Genomic DNA, 21,657 nt, shown 5'->3' with positions numbered 1-21,657 from the left:
AACCAATAGTTCTTTAATAGGGTTAGATAAGGTTGAGTAATTCAACTACACACACATTTTGATCACAAAGCTGTGAACAAAGTCATTTTAGTAGCAGCAGTAGTATAAGTATTCTTTCATTTTCCTATATAGTAGTACTCTCTTGACAGTAAAAGTTTTGCAGTTGAAGTGCTAGGAGAAAATGTTTTATTTCTGATCTCAAATAACAAAATAAGTAAGTTTTTCCACAATGAATAGGTACAACCTTCTTATACAGAGCTAATATCTAAACAGTTGGCTGTGAAGTTTGGGTGAAAAACAGGTTGTAGGATGTTTATAGCATAACTCCATGCGTAATTGACAGGAATAAATTAGTCAATCCTACAGCCAACCTTTTGAAAGATAACTCCTTAATTATTCACCACGATCCTTCCTCCCTTCCCTTAAACAATATTGTCACAGAACAATGTGCAAACAAAGCAAAAAAAAATTTAAATTTAAAATTATACACATTTTTTTTGTTTTCCTATACATTTTTTTACCTCCCGTGTAATTAACCTTTTCGCAACTCGAGTCTACGCCCTGCCTATGTAGACTTTTTCCTTTGTTATAGAAGGTATTTTTATTTTTTTACACTTTTGTTCGCTTTATTTCTACAGAATATAATTTTTGTTTTGTTATCTAGTTAGTAATGTTTGCTGTATTATATTTAAGTAAAAGAAAAACAAAAAATACAATGTACTTATATGTATATAATTTATGGGAAATAAAATATTATTTCTTTCATTCATTCATTCTTGTACAGCTGTTACACAAAAAAAATACAGCATCAGCATTTGCTTGGAAAGTCTGAAAAAAAATTAATTCAAAACTTCTAAATAATAACCGTTTAGAAAAAGAGCTCTTAGAACCTGAAATGGTGTTTCGTGCACTGCACCCCCCCCCCAAATCAAATCCTGACCAAACCAAACTTACTCATACATATTTAGTCATTACCTGGTCAGTGTTATCTGGTGTGTCTGATAGTTGGCTATGAAAGACGCCAGTCTTGTGAGACTCTGTTTGCCTGAGCCGCCCACCCCGACCAGCATGGCGTTGCCCCGAGCCGTCCTGATGATCCTGGATATCTTCATCAGGTGAATCATCGCGTCCTTGAAGAACACAAGGTCCATGGCCATTCCTCGCACACATTCGTTGTACTGCACCATGTACGTCAGCAGCTTCTCTCTCAGCGACTCCCAACTGTCAATAGAATGGAGTTGTTAGTGGTTTCACAAACCTTTTAGTATATAAAAATTAAATTGTCTTAACTCCAATCATCTATATTGCCTATCATCCCAATCACCTGAAAATGGTGGTGATTTTAGTTTTTAGCAGTTATTGGTAATCCGTTATTTTAATGTGTGCCAATTGTATCCATCATAGACATGTCTATTGTATTGTGTATTGATTGGCCTCTAGTCGTCCGCCTACCGCACCTATCTTAATTTCCATTAGTCATGAAAATCCATTCATCCAGATTTTTGAGTATCCTGGTGGGGTTTGGTATTAATTGATTCGAACATTAAATATAGGGTTCATTCAATAAGTATCAGGACCGGTTCACTGTAACCTCAAAAGAGCAGTGGAGGTTACAGCCATTGGAGCAGTGGTCCAACCATTTTTACTGAGTTTTCCAAGCTTTAAGCAAAACTTCACAGCCTTGCTTGACGGTACGCTCCATGTTGGCGTGACGACACAATGAAAAAAAAACTCGGCGCCAATATCGACCTCCTGTCTAAACGAATGCCTGTAGGCGACTAAACCAAAGAGCTCCTGAATGGTGCAGGAAACCTCTATCGAACCCAACTGGTTGGACCCCTCTCCACTGCTCTTTTGAGGCTACAGTGAACCAGTCCCAATACTCATCGAATGGAGGGTGTATATTATGTTTACAATTGAATCAATGTTAAGTTAAAATTAAGTAAATACAATTATTGGAGTTATGTACTAGACAAAATATGAGCAAAATGGTTTACGAACTAAGAATAATTATGATGTCAGGAACCTATTTTAATCTCACCAAAAATCATTTTAGAGAATTAGGCAAATCTTTACCTCGGTATTTCTTCATATATCTTGGGAGCTTCCAAGACAAAGTCATCAGGTTCATCACCAGTAGGCTCGGGAATGTCTCTCAGAAAATCGACAAAATATGTTTCACTATCATCAAACAGGTGAGCATCTTCCCCAAGGTAAGCAACAGTCGTGTTCAGGAGGTTGTTTGAAAACCATTTTGTGTCCGCTTCATTTGTAAACCTATGAAAAAAAAACTATAAACATATTAAGAGTTCAAATTTGTACTAAACTATTGTTCTAAGTTTGAAGGGTGGTTATAATATTTGAATGTTGAAAGTTAAACTTTTTAAATTTCAGAATATTAGTTCTACTGAAATAATTTCCAATGAGAGTACATCTTTTAAGAACAAACATAATTAGCACCCTTCAAAATATAAACACTGGTTGAGATTTAACTACACAGTGCGTTTTAGCCAACAAATTTTTTAGACAACAAGAGATGCAGAGCTTTAGGGATTGATATCTAAATGAGAAGAAGATATTAATCCTGGGTATGTAGATTTTATTTGTGAACAAATACAGTTAATTTTGTCCAGCCGTCTTTTGGATGGAAAGAGACAGACACCTCATATAAGTAGGCCTACTAAAATATAGCGAAAATCACCTTTTCATTCACTCATCAACAGTTTATACAACTGACCTGTCCGCAATAACTCTGTAGCACTCGTGTCGCCACAACTTGAGAAGCATCGTAGCGTTGGGACACTCAGCCTCCTGTATTTTCAATATTCCCTCCCATATGCGGGAGAGATCCCTGAGGTTGAAGATGTAATGGAACTTCGCTGGAGTCGGTAACATCTTCACCTTCGTCTGTTGCCAGACCATACGGGTGAGTGGTACAAGGCGAGGCAGGAACTCTACGATCTCCTCTTGGAAACGGGTCAGACAAAAGTAGCCCTCGCCAATCACACCTGTACACAGACACTAGCTTACTTTTTTATTTTCCAACTTAATATGAACATAAACCATGTACTCTTGCCACTATAAGTATTGACTGAAGAAAATTATTAGGAAATAAAATTGTAACTAGGTATCTTTTGTTCATTGAATAGTAAATAAAATAAATATAAATAATAATAAATATAACAAAATATATTAAAAAATATAGATAGCACTGCTATCTGGTGTATTCACCTTCTTGTAAAATTGTACAGTAGGCTACAAGATTACATATATTTCAGCATCTTGGATGACAAATTAATTGTATTACATATATAGGTATATAAGTAATATCACCAACACATACAATGTGAATCAGAAAGTTATTCAAATGATGGAAATTTACAATATAGCACCAACCATACATCCATACATAACAAAGAGTATGTCGAGAAATATGTTGAATTGGTTCAGCATATTTCATGTTACCTAATCAAATTACTTAGTTGCATAGTAGGCCTACATAAATACAGAAAAAGACCAACAACCAGTTTTTGGTTTGTTGTTAATGAATATAATCAGTGTTGTTGTATAAAAAAATAGATGAAAACCAATTAATTTGATAATAGGCCATAAATGTGTAAGAATCTCGTGAGACATTCATTTTGGAGGAGACAAATTCACAATGATCTTTTGAAACTGCTATCATTAAAAAGCCTTTTAATAAAACTCACTGAATATCTTATCCATGGACTTGTCCGAGGGCAAAGTACAGTTGAAGATGCAAAACTGGCGCTTCAGTCGAGGAGGGATGTCGTTTCTCCCACCCCCAGGGTGAATCATGGCTGCCAACAGCTGTGGGAAACATAAATAACATTATAATAACAACAATTAGGACAAACTAAATCCAAACCCTCCCAAAAAAATCCCCAAAAATTCCCTGTTTTTTTATAGTGGATGGTGTTTTTAACCCAGGGATAGTTTTCCTCACCTGAGACCTGTTCTTTACTTTGTCCCCTATACATAGTATATAGAGAATGTATTATTTTTGTCAACATTTTCGAGTTTGAGTTTTGGATGGATATATATCCGTTTTGTTTGGGTCCCCCTGAACATTTGTTGCATTATTCTAAAATTTTGATTTGTTATAATGGTGGTTTTCCCATAAAAACCCATAAAATAGAGGGAAAAAGGAATTTTTACAAAAACGGCTGGAACAATTTTGATTAATATTTAGAATTTTATAGTCCTATTGACCCTAACAAAACAGTACAACCTCCATTGCTGTAAAAATTACGGTTTAAAAGTTATTGTAACTTTTGGGATTTTCCCATATAAAAACCCATAAATTAACATAACAATCAGACTTTTGTAAAAAAAAGCTTGAATCATTTTGATTAAGGGTTAGTATGTTATGGTCCTTATTATACTAAACAGAATGGTACAACCCCTATTGCTGTAAAAATTACAGGTCAAAATTTATTGGACTTATGTTCATGATATCAAGGGTTGTTGGCAAGCTAATGGGAGAAAGTATGTGTACTGATGCCGTTTATTTCTAGATAGATGGACACAAAACTAAAGTTTGGTTTCAAACCCGTTATGCCATTATCACCAACTAAAAGATATTATTAGTGATACTGTAATGAGATTTGAAACCAGAGATTTTCTGAAGAGAGGTTTGTCACTTCTACCATTAGAATACTAGGTAAAAATATTATATCAACTTGAACAACTCCGTTCAGTTTCATGTTGTGCAACATGAACTGTCAGAACGTTCTTTCCTCCTACCTGTGTGTCAATTCTTTCAATGATCATATAAATTTTGTAAAACTATCTCTTGCCACGTAAAATTGTTACAAACAGAGATTTACAAATATCTACTGCTTTATTCACACTAAAGATAATGGAGACCTACAAAATAGACACTAAAACCATGATTTTAGCTTAATAAATTACTATACTGATCTATACCAACTATACTAAGTAACAACAAAAAAACTAATTGGTCTATTCTGCAAGGGAATATTCCTCCATAGAGATCTTATTTAAAACAGGTCACTCGATACCTTAAAATACATTAATAATTTCATAGCCAACAAATCATCGAAGATCACCTGAATGTCTTTGATGGTAAGGAACTCGCCGGGTTTGTCTAGAGAGTAGAAGCCAACCATCTCCATCATCTGCCGGACAATCTCATTGGTCACCTGGTCCCCCCATTCGTTCACCACTGGCATGTTGATGTCGTCAATGAACACCGTCATCTTACGGTTGTTGGGAGGGCCGTAAGTGGAGCCCACTCGCTTCTCTACGTAGCTCTCAACAATCCTCTGGAAAAAGGGTGAAAATTTTTATTTTTTACATTTTTGTAAGAGAAGTTGTAAAATTCAATTTTACAAACACACTTTACTAATAGTTACTCAGGACCATGAATGAGAGGAGTTTCTCATCCAAGAGAACATGCTATGACTTCAGTATTTCACTGACTGGTTTCCTTTTTAACAAATTCGTTCACATATTGAATAAGCTTGTATATACTGGTGAGCTGAAACATCCCTCCCTTGCTACTGTAAAAGTAGGCTTACTAAAAAACTACAATAATAAAACAAGTTTTTTTTAGTTAATTTTTTTTTTTGAGCCCTCTGAATGTTCTGACTGTTTTGAATGGGGAGACACGTCAATCACAAAGATATGTCAATCAGATGTGCTTTCATAACTTAACAATGATTAAACATTTTCAGCTCCTCTTTGTTATTGCCTCTAACCCTATCTCTATGTTTGTGTAAAACATATGTTTATTGATCCTTGTAGAGAGAATACCTGAAACATGTTTGGAGTTGTAGCAGAGGAAAAGTTGAGACTTTTACTGAGTTGAACTTCCGGGTCATATCCAGCCATGTAACTCTTTATCATAACAGTTTTCGCTGTACCTTGTTCACCTAGACACAAATAATGTTTGTATGGGTTATTCTGAAAAAGTGAAACAATCAATGATTTTCAAATGAGTTAAACCACGTGATCTTTGTCATGCAATAATGTTGTAATAACCTATTGGTTGTAGCAATAATCTGCACAGATTTAAGGTTAAGGCATTTTAGTAACTTTAGTAAGCACACCATTTTTTTTCAATTGAAAAATTTAATGTGTAATTGGATTTTTATTAAATATTTATTTGTTGTAAGTGTAAGCCTAAATTAAATTGACTATGGAGGAAATATTGTTAGAAATTTACAACTTGTGTTGTATATTAATATACCTATAATATATTCTTGCATTTAAGCAAGAAGACGCAAGAAAATTATGTAACTACTTTTTATAAACTCAAGTATGTAACATACACAACTATCAAACCACAACAACTAACAATAAAGCTAACAAAATAAAACTTAAAAAATTACAAACTCTACAGAAAATAACAATGTCAAATTACCAATCAGAAGAACAGCTTTGCACTGCTTGGCGATCGTGTGTATGAGGAACGCCGTACGCACATTGTCTACATTAGGCACAAGTATACTTGAGTACTCCGGTACTGAGTCTGGCGGATAAACGTATTCCTCCACACGCTCCGACCAATGCTGCCAATCCCCTGTCTCGGCGACAACATACTCGAATATTGTCTCTCCTTCTTTCAACTTGGGCCACTTCAGTTTGGACGGATGTTGCAAAATGAATTCTTCCATTTTCATACGTTCATCATTCTCCAAAACACTGCCAAGACTCCACATGAGCGTAAACAGGAAGAGTCTTTCCAAGTGGAGATCGGAGAAGGTTTTGTGTTCATCTTCGCTAAGTAGCAGTCCAGTCAAAAGGTCTGTGGCTTGTCTGATGTAGAGAGCTTCGAGGATTTTCATCTTGGCGACCAGCTTGGTCTGTACGAATGTGTGAAGGTCTCCGTATATTTTGTGGAAGAGCTGGCGTAGAACGTCGGCTTCTCTTTGTGATCGCAGTTTCAGCCAGCCGTCCAGTACAGGCTGCCAACTCAATACGGAGGCAGACATAAACACCATACCCATGCGGCTGACTGTGGCAGGCGAGGCATTGTCCAGGTTGTCAGGCTCAAAGACCAGTTTACTGTTTGGAGCCATCACTATACGATCTCCGTTGGCCAGAGTCAGTGTCTTGTTGTCGTCCAATACAGAGTTGAGGTTTTCAATCCACACAGCGTCAACTGGGCCATCCAGTACTATCCAGACGTATTCACTCTGTTTGATCTGGAAATGTAATTAATTGCAATTAGAGAGTCTGAAGTTCACGAAAATTGATTTCCTAAAATTAATGTATACAAGAATAATAACTGAGATTTGGTTATCGTATGGATCAGGTGTATGGATCGTATGGATCACATTTAAGACCATTAAGCAAAATTAAGCCTCTTGCTATTTTAAACAAGTGGTTTGCAAACTGTCGTATTGTGTCATTTCAGAGTTCACAAAAATCACTGTTAAATCAAACATTAAAACTTATTTGAAATATAAGTAGCACCTCTTATGGCATAGTACAATATGATTGGATGGACATTACTTTATGTGATCGCATACAAATATAAGTACCTTGTGTGAACGACGCCATAGAGTAGAAAATATCCCGTCAGTCCAATCATTGGTGGCGGCATCCAACCTCCCAAACATTTGTGGAGCTGTGATAGCCTACAAATAAAAAATATCATCAAACAAATCCTTTGACAAAATATAAACTACCACGTAGTACTGTACAAACAAACAAAAAATTTAACACTGTTAAAAACTCATGGGATACTCAAAGCATGATTTCAGTTCAGAACGAGGCAAGACTTTTTCCTACAGTTACCTAACAATGTACATGTTCTCTCACTGATTTGAGAAAGCAAAGTGGCCAATTCGCTCACCAGTGAGACAATGTTAACATTGTCCCACTCTAATTACTTTGTCTCACTCCAGATTTGCAACGTGAAGGCACGAAATAGTGAGCGCGTAACATGCAGGCAATGTCGTATGCGAGTGAAAATTTAAAAACATACGTTTTCATGTCCCTGGCCTTTTACTTCGTAGATACTGGATTTGTAGTTTATTATTATGTGTTTTAATATTTTTTGGGACGGGGGCAACATGTTACACACATTTATTTGGTTTTAAATAGGTTCTAGGTATTTTTTACGTAATTTTAAAGTCTCGAAATTCACGACCATGACGTGTCCCTAGGGTACATTTTCCAACTTTCACGCTGTTTTTAGACTAATTATTCATGCCGAAATTTATAAAGCCATATTTTTATGTCATCAATGGTTATTAAACTTACAAAAAAGGAGCATATTATAATTTTATTGTCATTGCAAACTGACTACCATGACAAAATAAGTCTGTCCCTCGATTTGGCGTCACGACCATTTGGGAAAGATTTTCAACTTTGGAGCACGACAGTGGCAAGCCTGGCGTCAATGGAGTCAGTTGGTTTTAGAGACTAGTTCGGGGTGTACGTCAGGATTGTAGTGCCGGTCGTTTCAAGTTGAAAGGAGGAATTACAAGATTAATAAAGGAAAGATTGTGTTTTTTGTAATTTTGGTGTGTCCATGACCGTACGTAGTCATTCGATGAAGTAGACATGGTGTTAATTTTTGTTTATAAGATATTTCAATTGCTAGATTAACCTAGAAGTCCACTTTGTATCCTCAAACATGAGGTGCAGGGCTACCACCAGAACAGAGCCAAATAACACGTAATTTCACGACCAAAGTTTCACGACCATCCCGGGTTTTTTCACGACCAATCCAGCCTTATGGATTATAGTGTGTTTGGTCGTGACAATAACTTTAATATAATTGTAATTTGAACAGTTTATTTCAATTTAAACACTTATTTTTATTATAACTAACAGTATAATTGAAGGATTGTTTAGAAAGATTTAGATTATTTCAGAAAATTCACGACCGTACCGCTTGTCACTGACCATCACGTTTATGATTTCTATCATAAAAATTTCAAAAATTAAAATATCGTCATATTTCAATGTTTTATACACCAAAGAAGCACACCTCTATACAAACATAACGATTTTTCGGGTCTCAGGTAAGTTTTTCCGGAGTTATACAAACTTAAAAAGATTTTATTGGCTTTTTTCAATTTTTTGAGTTTTTTTATTTTTTTCTAGAAAGACCAAATATACCAAAAGCTTAGTGACCTTTTTATTGTATAATGGTCATAAAAGTAAATTAGTTTATAGCAAAACATAGTTATAAAAATAATATTAACTATTTTTAATATTCATTTAAACGTCTGTTATGGACGTGACAGGATTTTGTGTTTTTCACTAAAGATGCTCTTTTTTAAAAAAATACCAAAGATATTGCGTTACCATGGACATTTTATGAAACTTCAAATGTTAATAAAATAAAAATAATAATAAAAGTTTTGAAAAAAGGGGAAAAAAATTTGCAAAGTGCTTTTCCTGAAAACGTACGTTTTTAAATTTTCACTCATGCGCGCGAAATACGTTGGCAGCACTGGCTGTAAATCAGCTGGTCAGCTGTTGTACTGTTGTATTTGTCACTTCACATTAAATGTTATATTAAAAGTTCACTTCTGCGTAAAAATAGGTTATGTTTCTTCATGTTTCTTCACAAATGTTTTTGTTTTATGGTAACTGTAGGAAAAGTATAATGTGCAACTCGAGTTCAAAGTACAATTGCCTCACTCGAGAAACCAGTCCTCACTCGCCTACGGCTCGTGAGTAAGGATTTCTCTCGAGTGAGTCAATTGCTCACTTTTCTCACTAGTTGCACAAATAACTATTTTCTCACTATGTAAAATCCAATACACCTCAGTTATTTTAATTACTGTAACAGCTGGTCCAAAAATCTAAACAAATATGGTGTATGCTGTTATTTTATTTATTTTTTTTTTTTATTGGCAGATGTCGGGCACGATCGGCAGATGTTGTTAGCAATAAACATATGGTGGGTGTATTTGGCAGACGTGGGGTAGAATCGGATGACATAGAGTGTCATTTCATCATGACATAGATAGACCATTGATAGGGAGACGTCGGGAACAATTGGCATGCTTCTGAAAAGATCTCAAAGTGGAAATCCTGCCTGAAGATCAAGAAATATTTCATACTAAGAAACTTCAGATTTTTTAAATTCTTAATCAATTCTAATTGTTGTGTTTGAATTCGAACTAAGTAAATATTTCTAGATGAGAAATATGATTTCTAGATGAGACCATATCAAAGAATATTTACACTACAATCAAATTTAAACCCAATTAATTATCGTTAAAGTGTGCTTTCAGCATTCGTGTTATAATAAAAACATTCGGACCAACCTTAGGGTTCATCCTCATCTCCTTGTGTGGACGACCACACTCCGTCAAGGCTCTCATCAACACCTCAATACACTTAGTCTTGCCAGCGCCTGTAGGCCCTAGGGTCATCAGACCATGTCTTACCAAGGAGGTCTCATACAACTGTAACACAACAAGTAACTAAGACTGGTTGTATAGTCATACTAAAACACTACATAGCTGGATATAATTGAGAATACAAAAAAGTCTCATACAACTTTTGTAGCACAAAAGCACAAGTAACTAAGACTGGTGCTGTGCTGTCATACTACAATATTATATATTTGGGTATAATTGTGAAAATTAAGTTATCGTTCATCCATAGGTCTAGATATAAATTAATTACTCATAAAACCCTCAATTTCTGGTTGTACCTGAATGATTTTGAGGTTCCACGGTGGATGATTGACGAGGTTCTTCTCATTGCATGCACTAGCTATTCCCTTCTGAAGGTCTTTGTACACGCTGGTCGTCAACTTCAGTCCAACAAACAAGTCCTCAATGAGAGACAGGAACAGCGGCTCGTCCTCATCTACCAGCTTGGATACATTCATGTCTCTACCATGGGCAAAACAAGTTAGTTTGACCGTATATAGAATGTCAAAAAGATTTTTGCTACGTAGAACTACATTCCAAAAAGCTCAATAAGTCTGAACTTACTAGTAAATTTTTGTCCATTTTCGGCTTAGTTTTAAGCTGTGTTTTTAGCCATTGTGAGATTTTTCAAACATAACTTAACCAAAAGTCTTGGGTGATATTTATGGAACTTGGTATAAGTTAAACCTAATTGAATCACCTACCTCAACACTCTCATGACTGTGGTGTCCTCTGTATCACTTGGGTTTGCTCTCTTCTGAGCTCCCAGAGTCCTCAGTACGGACAAGATGTTGCGAAGGCCGAAGTCGTAATGTCGCTGTTTGCTGAGTTGTTCCTCGCACAGCTTGTAAAGCACAAAGAACTTCCTGGCCAACGGAACGTTGTCTTTGAACCCGCACGACGCCAGTTTCACTCTCATTATGATCTAAGTAATGCAAGAGTATGTTAGGGATGCGTGAAGGACAAAATGTGGATAAGTATTTAACCCACGCCAATTTTTAAAACTAGCCTTTTAAATTCCAGTTCCTGGGATTGAAAAGTGTCACTTTACCGCATTGTTATTTCACTTTACAGCACTAGTGTGGTAAATTAATGGACTAATGAGGTCCAACCTTCCAATAATCTAATGTAATATCTCTAACCTGTCTGTCTGGCACCATCATAGCCACGCTGCGGAACATGATCTTAAGATTCTCCGGAAGTTCTTGACGACCTGCGTACCCCGGGTTCATGGTGATGAACAACCCAAACTCTGGGTTCAACGTCACAGTGTCCCCATCACTGAAACATCAACAATTACCCTGTAAAAAGTGTATTACATGATAACTTCTAATTATTCGACTATTTTTTTTAATTGAAGAGATTTTGGTACTTCAACAAATATGATACTCAAACCCTGTCGGATTGAAGTGGTCAGATTAAACAAGTATTACACAAAAACCCAATGTTAAATAACCACTTAGAAAACGGAGAAATCAGATAATACTTCATAGATGATTAAACAAAAAAGTTAACTGAAAATATACACATAATTACTACAAATACCAAATCCCAATATGAATTATCACATCAGAAGGTTTGTTCAAAACCAAACCACGTAAAAACGCAATGTAAACATATAGTTCAATTCAAGTGTTTGTCTGTACTCACAGCTATCTAATTGCAAAATAACACGACATATAATAAATTCTAAAAACCTCTCAGCGGTACAAGACACTGCACACAGCAGTTCAATACAACATACCTGAACAAGAACGTGGTTTTTCGTTCTTTCCGAGCAGTCAACACGATGTGTATCTGCTGAGCTGCTACTGACAACACAGGCAGCTCTATGCGGTTGAACTCATCAAAACATCCCCACGAACCTGACTGTGCCAACCCTTTGTAGATACGGCCGAGACCTGGACATAAACCATCAGTGCCACTTATGTTTCTTAGTTATAGCTGTTTGTCAAAAATAAACTGTATAAAGGAATCTTGTGTTTTAAAAGTCTTGAGAAACTCATTGCATACGTTTAGTCTATTGTGTTGCGAGATAATTGCAGACATTTTCCATCACATCCAGATCACAAAATGGTGTGAATATTTGTTTTTGTTTTACAATTTTTTATATTTAATATTTTTATGTTTTACCAAACCTTTAATGATATGCACTTACCGTTAACAAAAATGAAAACTAAACAAGGAATCCTTTATTCTGGGATGCATACAATATGTTTGAAGTTTCAGCTCTTTTAGAAAATAATACAAGATGAATTTAAAGTTTAAATATTGCGTGTTTGTTTACCATAGAAGGTTTTTTTCAATATCCTCCCTTCTTGTACTAAGAAACCAGGCTCTAACTTCAAACTGCTTTACTCACTTCAAAGCCTATGTCTAAAGGGTTTATTATCTATATAAATAAAATTAGAGTACATAATAAAGTTATTGGCAATTGGTCTGGTTTAAAACATAGACCTCCCTAAACAATTAAAGCTAGAACTTCAATAGAAGGTATTTAAACAAACTTCACCATAAAACTCAACCATCCCTATACATATTTAATCAAACTTATCTACTTATTTCCCATAAATTTCTTTAATAGTAAAATTATTTTTATGACTATTTTCTCTCACCCCTAAAGTCCATCTGGTCAGAGCAGTTGAAGACAACCACATATTTGCCAAGAGATTTGCCCATGTCTTTGGTAGTCTCGGTCTTCCCAGTACCAGCTGGACCTGCAGGGGCCCCTCCCATGGACATGCCTGTTGAAAAAAAAATCAAACACTCTGTCACTGTTCATAATTCTACAATAACACAAAATAGTTGTTCATTCAGCCATTTACATTAGTACAATATCTTAATTGGGTAGCTGGGTGCCTGTCAATCAGAGGATCGGGGGCGTACCTAGGGGGGCCCAGGCTTTGAAAACATACATTTTATTTTTGACCCCCCAAAGGATGTGATCCCCCACCAATCAGATGGCCCCTGTCCAAACTCTATCCCTGGGTACGCCCCTGCAGAAGGTTGTTTAATTGATCTCGAGAAAAGTCACGATCTTTTGATGGTTCCAAACAGGACCCAGATGACATTGTTCATTGGATCTTACTAATATTTCTGGCTAAAGAAACAACTGGTTTTAGTCGGTAAGAAAGCTACACAAGCTAAAAAAATCTAAATACATTGAAAATTCATCCACTTACAAAATGTTTTTATTATTTAGTTGCTTGGATTGATATTTTTCATCAAACGGTAGAACAGTAACGAACCTGATCATGCATTCTTCATACCGTTGGATTCAGGGCCGTCCCTAGGGTTAGCGGCGCCCGGGACAAATGTGGTCGTGGTGCCGCCCCCCCCCCCCCCCCAGTAATAGTCGCATTCGCATATTTTAATACTATGTTAATACGGGATGGACAGGATTGAATTTTTAGTTCGGGGCGGGATTTTTTCCTGTGCATAAACGACCGTCTTGAGTATTGCAGTTACCAAAAAAGACAAACAAAATTAATTTTTACCATTTGTGGCACTGATCTATCTAAACCAAAAAAGGGTAAAAATTTACAGGTAGGCCTATAGAAACTTGTGACTCGCGGTCGAAATGTCTCGCGGTCACGGCGGAATTGTCGGAATGACTAGCGGTCACAGCGGAATTGTCGGAATGACTCGCGGTCACGGCGTTATCGTCGGTATGACTCGCGGTCACGGCGGAATTGTCGGAATGACTCGCGGTCACGGCGTTATCGTCGGTATGACTCGCGGTCACGGCGGAATCGTCGGTATGACTCGCGGTCACGGCGGAATTGTTGGAATGACTCGCGGTCACGGCGTTATCGTCGGTATGACTCGCGGTCACGGCGGAATCGTCGGTATGACTCGCGGTCACGGTGGAATCGTCGATATGACTAGCGGTCACGGCGCGATTGTCTGTATGACTCCGCGGTCATGATGCGATCGTCGGTATGACTCCGCGATCACGGCGCGATCGTCGAAATGACTTCGCCTCCTGCGTTCGTGGAATTACCGTGAACATCGCTCGCGATAGCGGCGTCATCGTCACTCGCGAAGCGGCAAAATCGCCGATAATCGGATCAAATATCGTCCCAAAATAATTCCGAATCAAATGTAATCATGTCCTGATAATCGGGATTTTTCCCGAAAATTTCCCGAAATATCGGGTTAATACCAATAGCCGTTGCGCGGCGCCCCCTCAGCCGCGGCGCCCGGGGCAGCTTGCCCCGGTTGCCCCCCCCTTCGGACAGCCCTGGTTGGATTCCTGAAGGGGGTATACCACCCAGATCTCAAAGCTCAAAGCCCATTATTACAATATTTGTATATTGTTGAAGCAATAAAGAATTTGTCTATTGTCTATTATTAATTTTCAATTACTATCCCAAAACCTTATACAATTAATTATTATATTACATACAATTCATCTCATTAAATATTGTCTAATTTCTAAGTACTGTAAATGTAAACTTCCCAAAGTAATTAGTGCTGAAGCTATGATATTACCTATTGCTTGAGCAAGGGTTATGTAGCATCTGTCTGTTAGTGGAGTGATCACTAAACGTTCTGTACAACCCATGAACTCGTTCTGGTACGTAAACACAACATCGGTGATGTGGACGATACATTCGTCTGTTTCCTCATTGAAATAAAATCTTTCTTGCTTCAGCCATTCAAAGTCATCTTTAGATCGAATCTTCATTCGGTACAGATCATCAAATATGTCTCTAAAAAAGTATGGAGTATGAAATGTTTGAATGTTGAAATAGTGTTTAAAAATAATGCAGTTCTGTTTATGATTTATGAATGTGTTATGTTATTTTTATTGATCACAGCTAAAATCAGTGTTTGAATTTTCAGCTTTGTAAACATTTTTGAAATTAAGTACAGTTACAGTATAAACAATATAGGAGATGTAAATGTAGATGTACAAACCTAATATACTTATAAATTTAAATTACTGTGTTAAAACGTCAGTATTTCAAGTGTAACAACCTTTAGCTATTAATAAACCCATCGTATGTTATCTATCACACGTGTATTTTGCAGTAAAGTTTTCTCCTCCAGAATAGATTCGTCAGATCTCTAACAAATTTGCACATTAAAAAAAGTACAACTTTACTGTAACCTTTAACATATAACTTAACGATAAATAGTATTTACGTTATATGAGGGTTAAAGTTATATACCTCTGATGCACATGGATTGTGACCAAAGTTTCATATTTTACTCTTTCAAACTTAGCCAAGTCCAAAGCGGTCTGATCAATCAGCTGATTTAGAAGAAGCAGCCAGTTATCATTGGTCTTCCTCATCAGTGACTTGTCATATTTGCAATTCTGCAGGGCAAACTCTGAATCTCTCGTCCATAACATTTGGAGCCCCAACAGTCCGACCTACAAATACAAGTTAATCACACTCAAAATGTAGAAGTAAAACTATCAAATTTGCCACAACTCTCAACGCCAAATCTTGTTACCATTCAATTGAGCTCGGAAGCTACCCATCTACTTGTCTTGAAACTTTGAAACAACTTGAAACTTTGTCTGCTGGACCTTATAAACAATAAATTTGAGTGCACTTTTCCTAAACTGATTGGCTGACAGTCTAGATGTTGTATAAACCACAAAAATATTCAGCTAACTTCAGCTAATATCAAGCCAAAACAGTGCATTATAGTTTCACTATAGTGAAACTTGAATCTTGAATCTTTCCTCTCGCCACAGTCATAAATTAGCCTTCTTCACAGTCTGATTTTGGTACCAGTGGTGTAGTCATATACAATAATATCTGCCCTCCCCCCCCCCCCCACCAGATTTAGAACTCAAAACAAAAAAAATATTCCTACATAGTGAACACCAAATTAGAATCATAAACTTAAAATAAGTTTAAGAGTGTAGGGGTGGTTTAATTGTATTTTGAACTAAAAAATATTCATACTTGTTTTCATTTTGACTCACCTGCGCAGGATACCTTGACACCATATCCAGTACTGTAAACTCTGGCTCTTGCATGTATGCATACACATTGGCAATCACAGTCTGCAGTGATAGCTTAGCTTGAGCTAGCAGATTACCCAGCCAATTCTCCACACCTCCATGACACCAAACTTCCTTTTCCAACTGAATTTTCTCCTTTTCCCGAGAAATTATAGATATTATTTTATCGTATTCTTTCTCATCAAACTCCACTCTGTAAACGTTCTCAAAAACTCCTTCCAAATACGCTTGGATCGTGTGGGAGTCCGAAGCCTGCCCCAGGATTTCCAGCAGGGCCGGATCAGAAATAAAGAAGAACCGTGGAAATATCAACCTCTTCTGCTCTAGATAGCCAGTAAGGGACTTCTGACATGTTTCTAGCTGCTCTCTTAAATGGGGGAGAAGTTGTCCCATCATTTCGTCCCCGACACACACCTCAATCACATTTGCGATCTGTCTGGCCCGGGTCATGATGCGAACCCAAGATTTGTCGATGCTTGCGAACCTTTTCGCTTCGCCAGGCAATTCCTTGGCAATATCACCACCGACAAACACCGCTTCCAAATACACCCAGAGATTCTGCACGACAAGCCATGTTTCCAAAATTTCCGCTGTCGTACCGAGCTTCCAAACCCACAGCTGAATTTCTTTCTTGAAAGGAGCGTTGTATCTGTTTGCTGCCAGTGAGTTCATGACCATAAGACTTTCCTCTATGAGACTGTTGATTTCTTGGGTTTCTGTTCCCTTTAGTAATAGTTCCCCTCGTGTTTTGAAAGTAGAGAACTGCAATATTACACTTTCCCAGTTTGCTATTACTTCTTTCAGTTTGGCTTCAATGTCTCTCTCCTTTAGGGCACTGAGACAAATGTCCTGGAAATTAGATAATTATTAGTAGGCTTTGAGTATAAATTAACAACACATAGTCTGTGTGATCATAGAAGGAAGAAGGTTTGTAATAATCATGCTGATGCAGAAAACGCCGTCAGCGTCATGCTGATGCATGGTAGTCAAAATTCACATTTAGGCCTACTTGAATCATCTCTCCCTAAATTCAGAAGGTGCCTAAATCAATGCACGATTAGGTCACTTTAGTACACAAAGATGAAAAAATCACAACGAAATCTACGTAGAGAACTGTAGAGTATAATCATCTGATATAAATACAGGGTGAGCGAACACAATGTATGTTTGCACAAGAAACTAGGTGAGACTGTAATAAATGTATAATTTAGTTCACTTAACATTGGAGTATGTACAGATAATGATAACTAAAAAAAATCCAGTTACAAACGGCAACACTAACCTCAACATCATCTTTGTACTTGAGCAGTGGAGCGTCCATGACCATTTTCAACGTAAACTCATCATTCTCCACATCAAACACGACTCCCAGCAGTTTCTCAAGTCTCAGCCAATGTCTCTCCTTCATTGACTTGTTAGCCATCATCTCTAGTAGAGGGCAGCACTCGTTGAAGTCGTCTATTTTCTTTTTCAGCTCTATAAACGCCGGCCAATCCTTGAGTCCTTTAGGCAGCTTTCGGCACCTACAGTGTGCACTCATATTAGATGAAGTGTTATAATAATTCTATAGGTTAACTCAGAGGTTGGTTTATAAATTGAGATAAAGATGATGAACTGAAACCTTCTGGGAACAATGAACCCTCGTCCCAATTTAATTACCTAAGCACTGTGTTATAGCACTATCACAAAAATTATGATTATAATAATACACAACATCAGTATTTTTCTACTGGTGGTTTCTGCCTAAAATAAAGCATAGAGGTATTTTAAGTTTCCAATCAGTACTTGACCAGAACAAAATGTAAATAATTATACTATTTCTGAATGTTTTACATCATAAGGTATAGTTTTCTGTAGGATTTGCATTCAATTGTATAAAATCCTCCCAACAAATACAACTAATATCTGACCCAATAACATCTCTACCTGTTCTGGAAGTCTGTCAACTCTGACATGATCTCCTCAATGTTGACGTCTTGCCAGGCCAGTTCAAAGTAACCGTCAATCGCCTTGTTCACAATCAGATAAAGCCCGTACAGTTTCTGTAGCAGGTTGAATTGTTTCTTCCGCTCGATGAGCACAGGGTAGTCGTGTACAGGCATGCCAAACAACTTCTCTCCACTACTCAACACCTCATAGTTCCGCCAAAGCTCGTCGAATCGGCCTTGGAACAGCAACACCCTGCAGAAATAATCAGAAATGTTGACTGAAATCTAACAAAGCTAATTAAACACACTCCTTTATACATTTATCATCCTTATATTGGCTGAAGACGATTTTAAGATTACCGTAGCTAAGTGTGGTTTATATTCTTTAAAGTTTGTTTATTGTTATTAGCCCAACTTTTAAACTATTTTGTATGGAAAATAACAATCTATTTTTAAACCCTTATATGTACTCCATATTACAACCAAAAAGTAATTAAAGTACCAGATTGTGAAATCTATTTTTTTAAAGAGAGAAATATTAAATTGGTGTAAATACCTTGCATTTATGCAATCCTGTTATGATGAGACATAACTCCCGCCCGATCACGTTATGGCCCTTAGGCCTAACGTTTCAGTATTTTTTAATCCTAAATGTTCCTATTTATGATCATGTAGGTGTTCATGTTTTTTTTATTTATTTACTATCAATTGACGAGCTTCGAATGAAGCGAGAAGACATCTTTAATAGCCTGAAGATGACTCCTATGTGAGTTGAAACCGGTAGTAACTCAGCTACAAACATGATAGCATAAATGCAAGTATTTACATTTACACCATAATTTATAGTATTTAAATAATGCGATCAGAAGGCTAAAATTCAATATAATTAATGAAGAAACATTATTAAGTCAACATCAGCATAAACATTGCCAACATGACACACATAAAAACAGGCTTTAGATTTTACAATAGTATGAAAAGTATACGTACACAATACAAATTTAGGGTTAAAACACTCCATTGTACAATAAATCAATAATTCAACCATGAACAATTAAACCAATGAATCTTGCTGTTGAAAATGAACACATTTTCAGATCAGAATGTCTGAAAGTATAGCTTTAAATAATCACCAATTGTGGATTTTGCCAGAAGCTGTAAATAAAATAACTCAGGACACCACAAATACAATTAAAAAACTAACATTAAATACAATTCAGACAATAACTATTAACTAGACAACTGATACAGCATCGGTTATTTCTTGTCGAATTTAGAACTTCTGACATACTCCACCGTGAGAAAATTTAACTATCTATACATTCTGATCTGAATAATCATATAACAAATTGCTCCATCAACCCCAATAGTCTAAAGCTTGATTTGTCAATTCTTATAATGCAAACATTTAACCATCCTGTAGTTGAGGCACAATAAAAAGGATTTCTAAAAAAAATTATATTTTTGTAATCCAAGATGGCTTTGAATTATAATTTTGTTAGGTTAGGTTTTTAAAAATTGTGATTTATATTTTTACGTCATTATCTCACCTGTCGCTGGCCTCTTTCGCCTCAAGACCATCCACCATGGGTCCGTCAGTCTCAAAGTCAATGTCAAACTTCTCTACTTCGGCAGCGAATAAAGCTACTTTGGCAATCAACTCATCTTGCAGCGGGCCTTGGCTGGCACACAACGACTCTTGCATGTCTTTGGACTGGAACAGTTAATTATTTTAGTTTGTTGGCAAAATTCTCACTCCATAAGTCATCCAAATATAATGGCTACAAATATTAAAGAGAAAGGACCATTTGCTAAAATGTAGAAGAATAGGAAAGCCAATGTTAACGAATCATCAAGTATTTACAGTCAAAGCTAAGTTATTCTTATTTAAAATTATAGTTAACATATTTCTATAGGTAGCTAAGTTGATGTAGTGCTTGTCTAGTAATCAGCATGTAATGGTTTAATCCTGACATAAGTCAGGATTGTTTAAACTGGACCTGGTATGCCTTGATGATTGGACTTGTAATAAAAGAATACTTAATCAAGACCTAAGAAAAACACATGTCACTCACTATACAGTCTAAACTCATCCTTCATTTATTTTTTTACTTACCGTATTGATATAGTTCTGACATTGCCTCTTTTAAATTTACAACAGATGTGATTCAACTATACATGAAATGAACAAAGACTTTGTGTAACATCGTGTAACTGTGTAATTAACTCGGAATTACATTATTTCACTCATATTTCTATAAAAATAAAGTCACACAATAAACTCACATATTGGATCAAGTTTTCAAAGTTGAACCGCAGTCCATCTACTTTCTCAATATCTTCGGGTGGAACTTTTATGTTGAACTTAGCAAATATTGCGTAAGCTTCCTCAATTGCACTCAACTCTCTATCCAATCTGATAAAGTTTCCTCGGATGGCATCAAGGCAAGCCATTGCTAATCTCACCTGCAAAAAATCAGCCACATGATTGAACAATCTCAAATCTGCTAAAGGCCTTGCAAATTTTTTTTTCCATTACAGGTTTTACGCGGTAAGTTTTTAGAATTGCACAATTATTCGCTACATTATGTGTTACAGAACCAGAACCTAAGTTGCGAATGCATGCTCAACAAGATTATACTCTCCAGTAAATCATGGCATATCTGTTTATAAACTAGGTTTAATCTGTTAAAAAATAACAATAACAGTAACTTACCAGTGAGATTTTAGCGGGAGAAATTGTGACAAGTTTGTGTGTCTAAAATATCCCAATGTTAGCACATTTTATATTTGTTAGGATTGTAGTTACATTAAAACAATATTAGTATTTTATTTAATACCTCATCTAGATCTTTAACTGGCTTCTTGAGCAGAATTTCTTTTTTCTCCTCCATAAAATCCCAAAGTTCGGATAACTTCTTGCGATAAGCGTTGAGAAACAGATTTGATAGTGTTAGTTTCCAATCTTTCCATTCCACTTTGAGAGCCAATTTCAACTGAGCTGTAGAATCAATTATTAACTTTTACTTTTTGGTTTCATAATCATTATCTTATTCATAAAGAATCCATAGAAAAAGTATAACCATATTACCGGTATAAATTTATGAGGAATAACCAAAGGCCTTTGATAAAGTTGAGCACTGGTGGCAACAGCAGAAACACTTATCTTAAAGATGAATCTAAATTTTTAAAAGGATAGAGGGTCAAATCATCAATCCTCTTAGTTATATGGATGTCATAAAAAGGTAGTTGAACAAATTAATTTTTGATACATTGGGAAGACAAAAAAACAATAGTTAAAAGCATATATAATTCAAATTTTTTGTCAAATAAAGTTACATGAAAACAA

The 21,657-nt window shown here is 36.3% G+C and overlaps 1 protein-coding gene across 1 annotated transcript in view; it reads right to left on the bottom strand.

Moving 5' to 3' along the window:
- The window catches only part of LOC128997568 (dynein axonemal heavy chain 8-like), a 65,232-nt gene that overhangs the window by 20,810 nt on the left and 22,765 nt on the right, over positions 1-21,657 (bottom strand). Inside the window, exons 16-37 of the mRNA XM_054423207.1 lie at positions 21,149-21,309; positions 20,595-20,774; positions 19,859-20,022; positions 18,307-18,561; positions 17,663-17,903; positions 16,342-17,229; positions 15,572-15,777; positions 14,889-15,109; positions 13,010-13,138; positions 12,139-12,295; positions 11,537-11,675; positions 11,099-11,319; positions 10,673-10,856; positions 10,281-10,421; positions 7,533-7,628; positions 6,410-7,193; positions 5,800-5,918; positions 5,094-5,309; positions 3,711-3,831; positions 2,738-3,008; positions 2,077-2,277; positions 976-1,221 (exon numbers count right to left, since the gene is read on the bottom strand). Of these exons, the coding sequence (XP_054279182.1) occupies positions 976-1,221; positions 2,077-2,277; positions 2,738-3,008; positions 3,711-3,831; positions 5,094-5,309; positions 5,800-5,918; positions 6,410-7,193; positions 7,533-7,628; positions 10,281-10,421; positions 10,673-10,856; positions 11,099-11,319; positions 11,537-11,675; positions 12,139-12,295; positions 13,010-13,138; positions 14,889-15,109; positions 15,572-15,777; positions 16,342-17,229; positions 17,663-17,903; positions 18,307-18,561; positions 19,859-20,022; positions 20,595-20,774; positions 21,149-21,309 (5,341 nt within the window). The remainder of the gene's footprint in view (positions 1-975; positions 1,222-2,076; positions 2,278-2,737; positions 3,009-3,710; positions 3,832-5,093; positions 5,310-5,799; positions 5,919-6,409; positions 7,194-7,532; positions 7,629-10,280; positions 10,422-10,672; positions 10,857-11,098; positions 11,320-11,536; positions 11,676-12,138; positions 12,296-13,009; positions 13,139-14,888; positions 15,110-15,571; positions 15,778-16,341; positions 17,230-17,662; positions 17,904-18,306; positions 18,562-19,858; positions 20,023-20,594; positions 20,775-21,148; positions 21,310-21,657) is intronic.

This window comes from Macrosteles quadrilineatus, unplaced genomic scaffold (genome assembly GCF_028750875.1).
Source record: "Macrosteles quadrilineatus isolate MER2022 unplaced genomic scaffold, UCM_ALF_1.0 Scaffold_6__1_contigs__length_79288215, whole genome shotgun sequence".
Classification (NCBI taxonomy): Eukaryota; Metazoa; Arthropoda; class Insecta; order Hemiptera; family Cicadellidae; genus Macrosteles; species Macrosteles quadrilineatus.
Note: the sequence above shows the minus strand (reverse complement) of the source record. Positions and strands in the feature narration are given on the sequence as shown.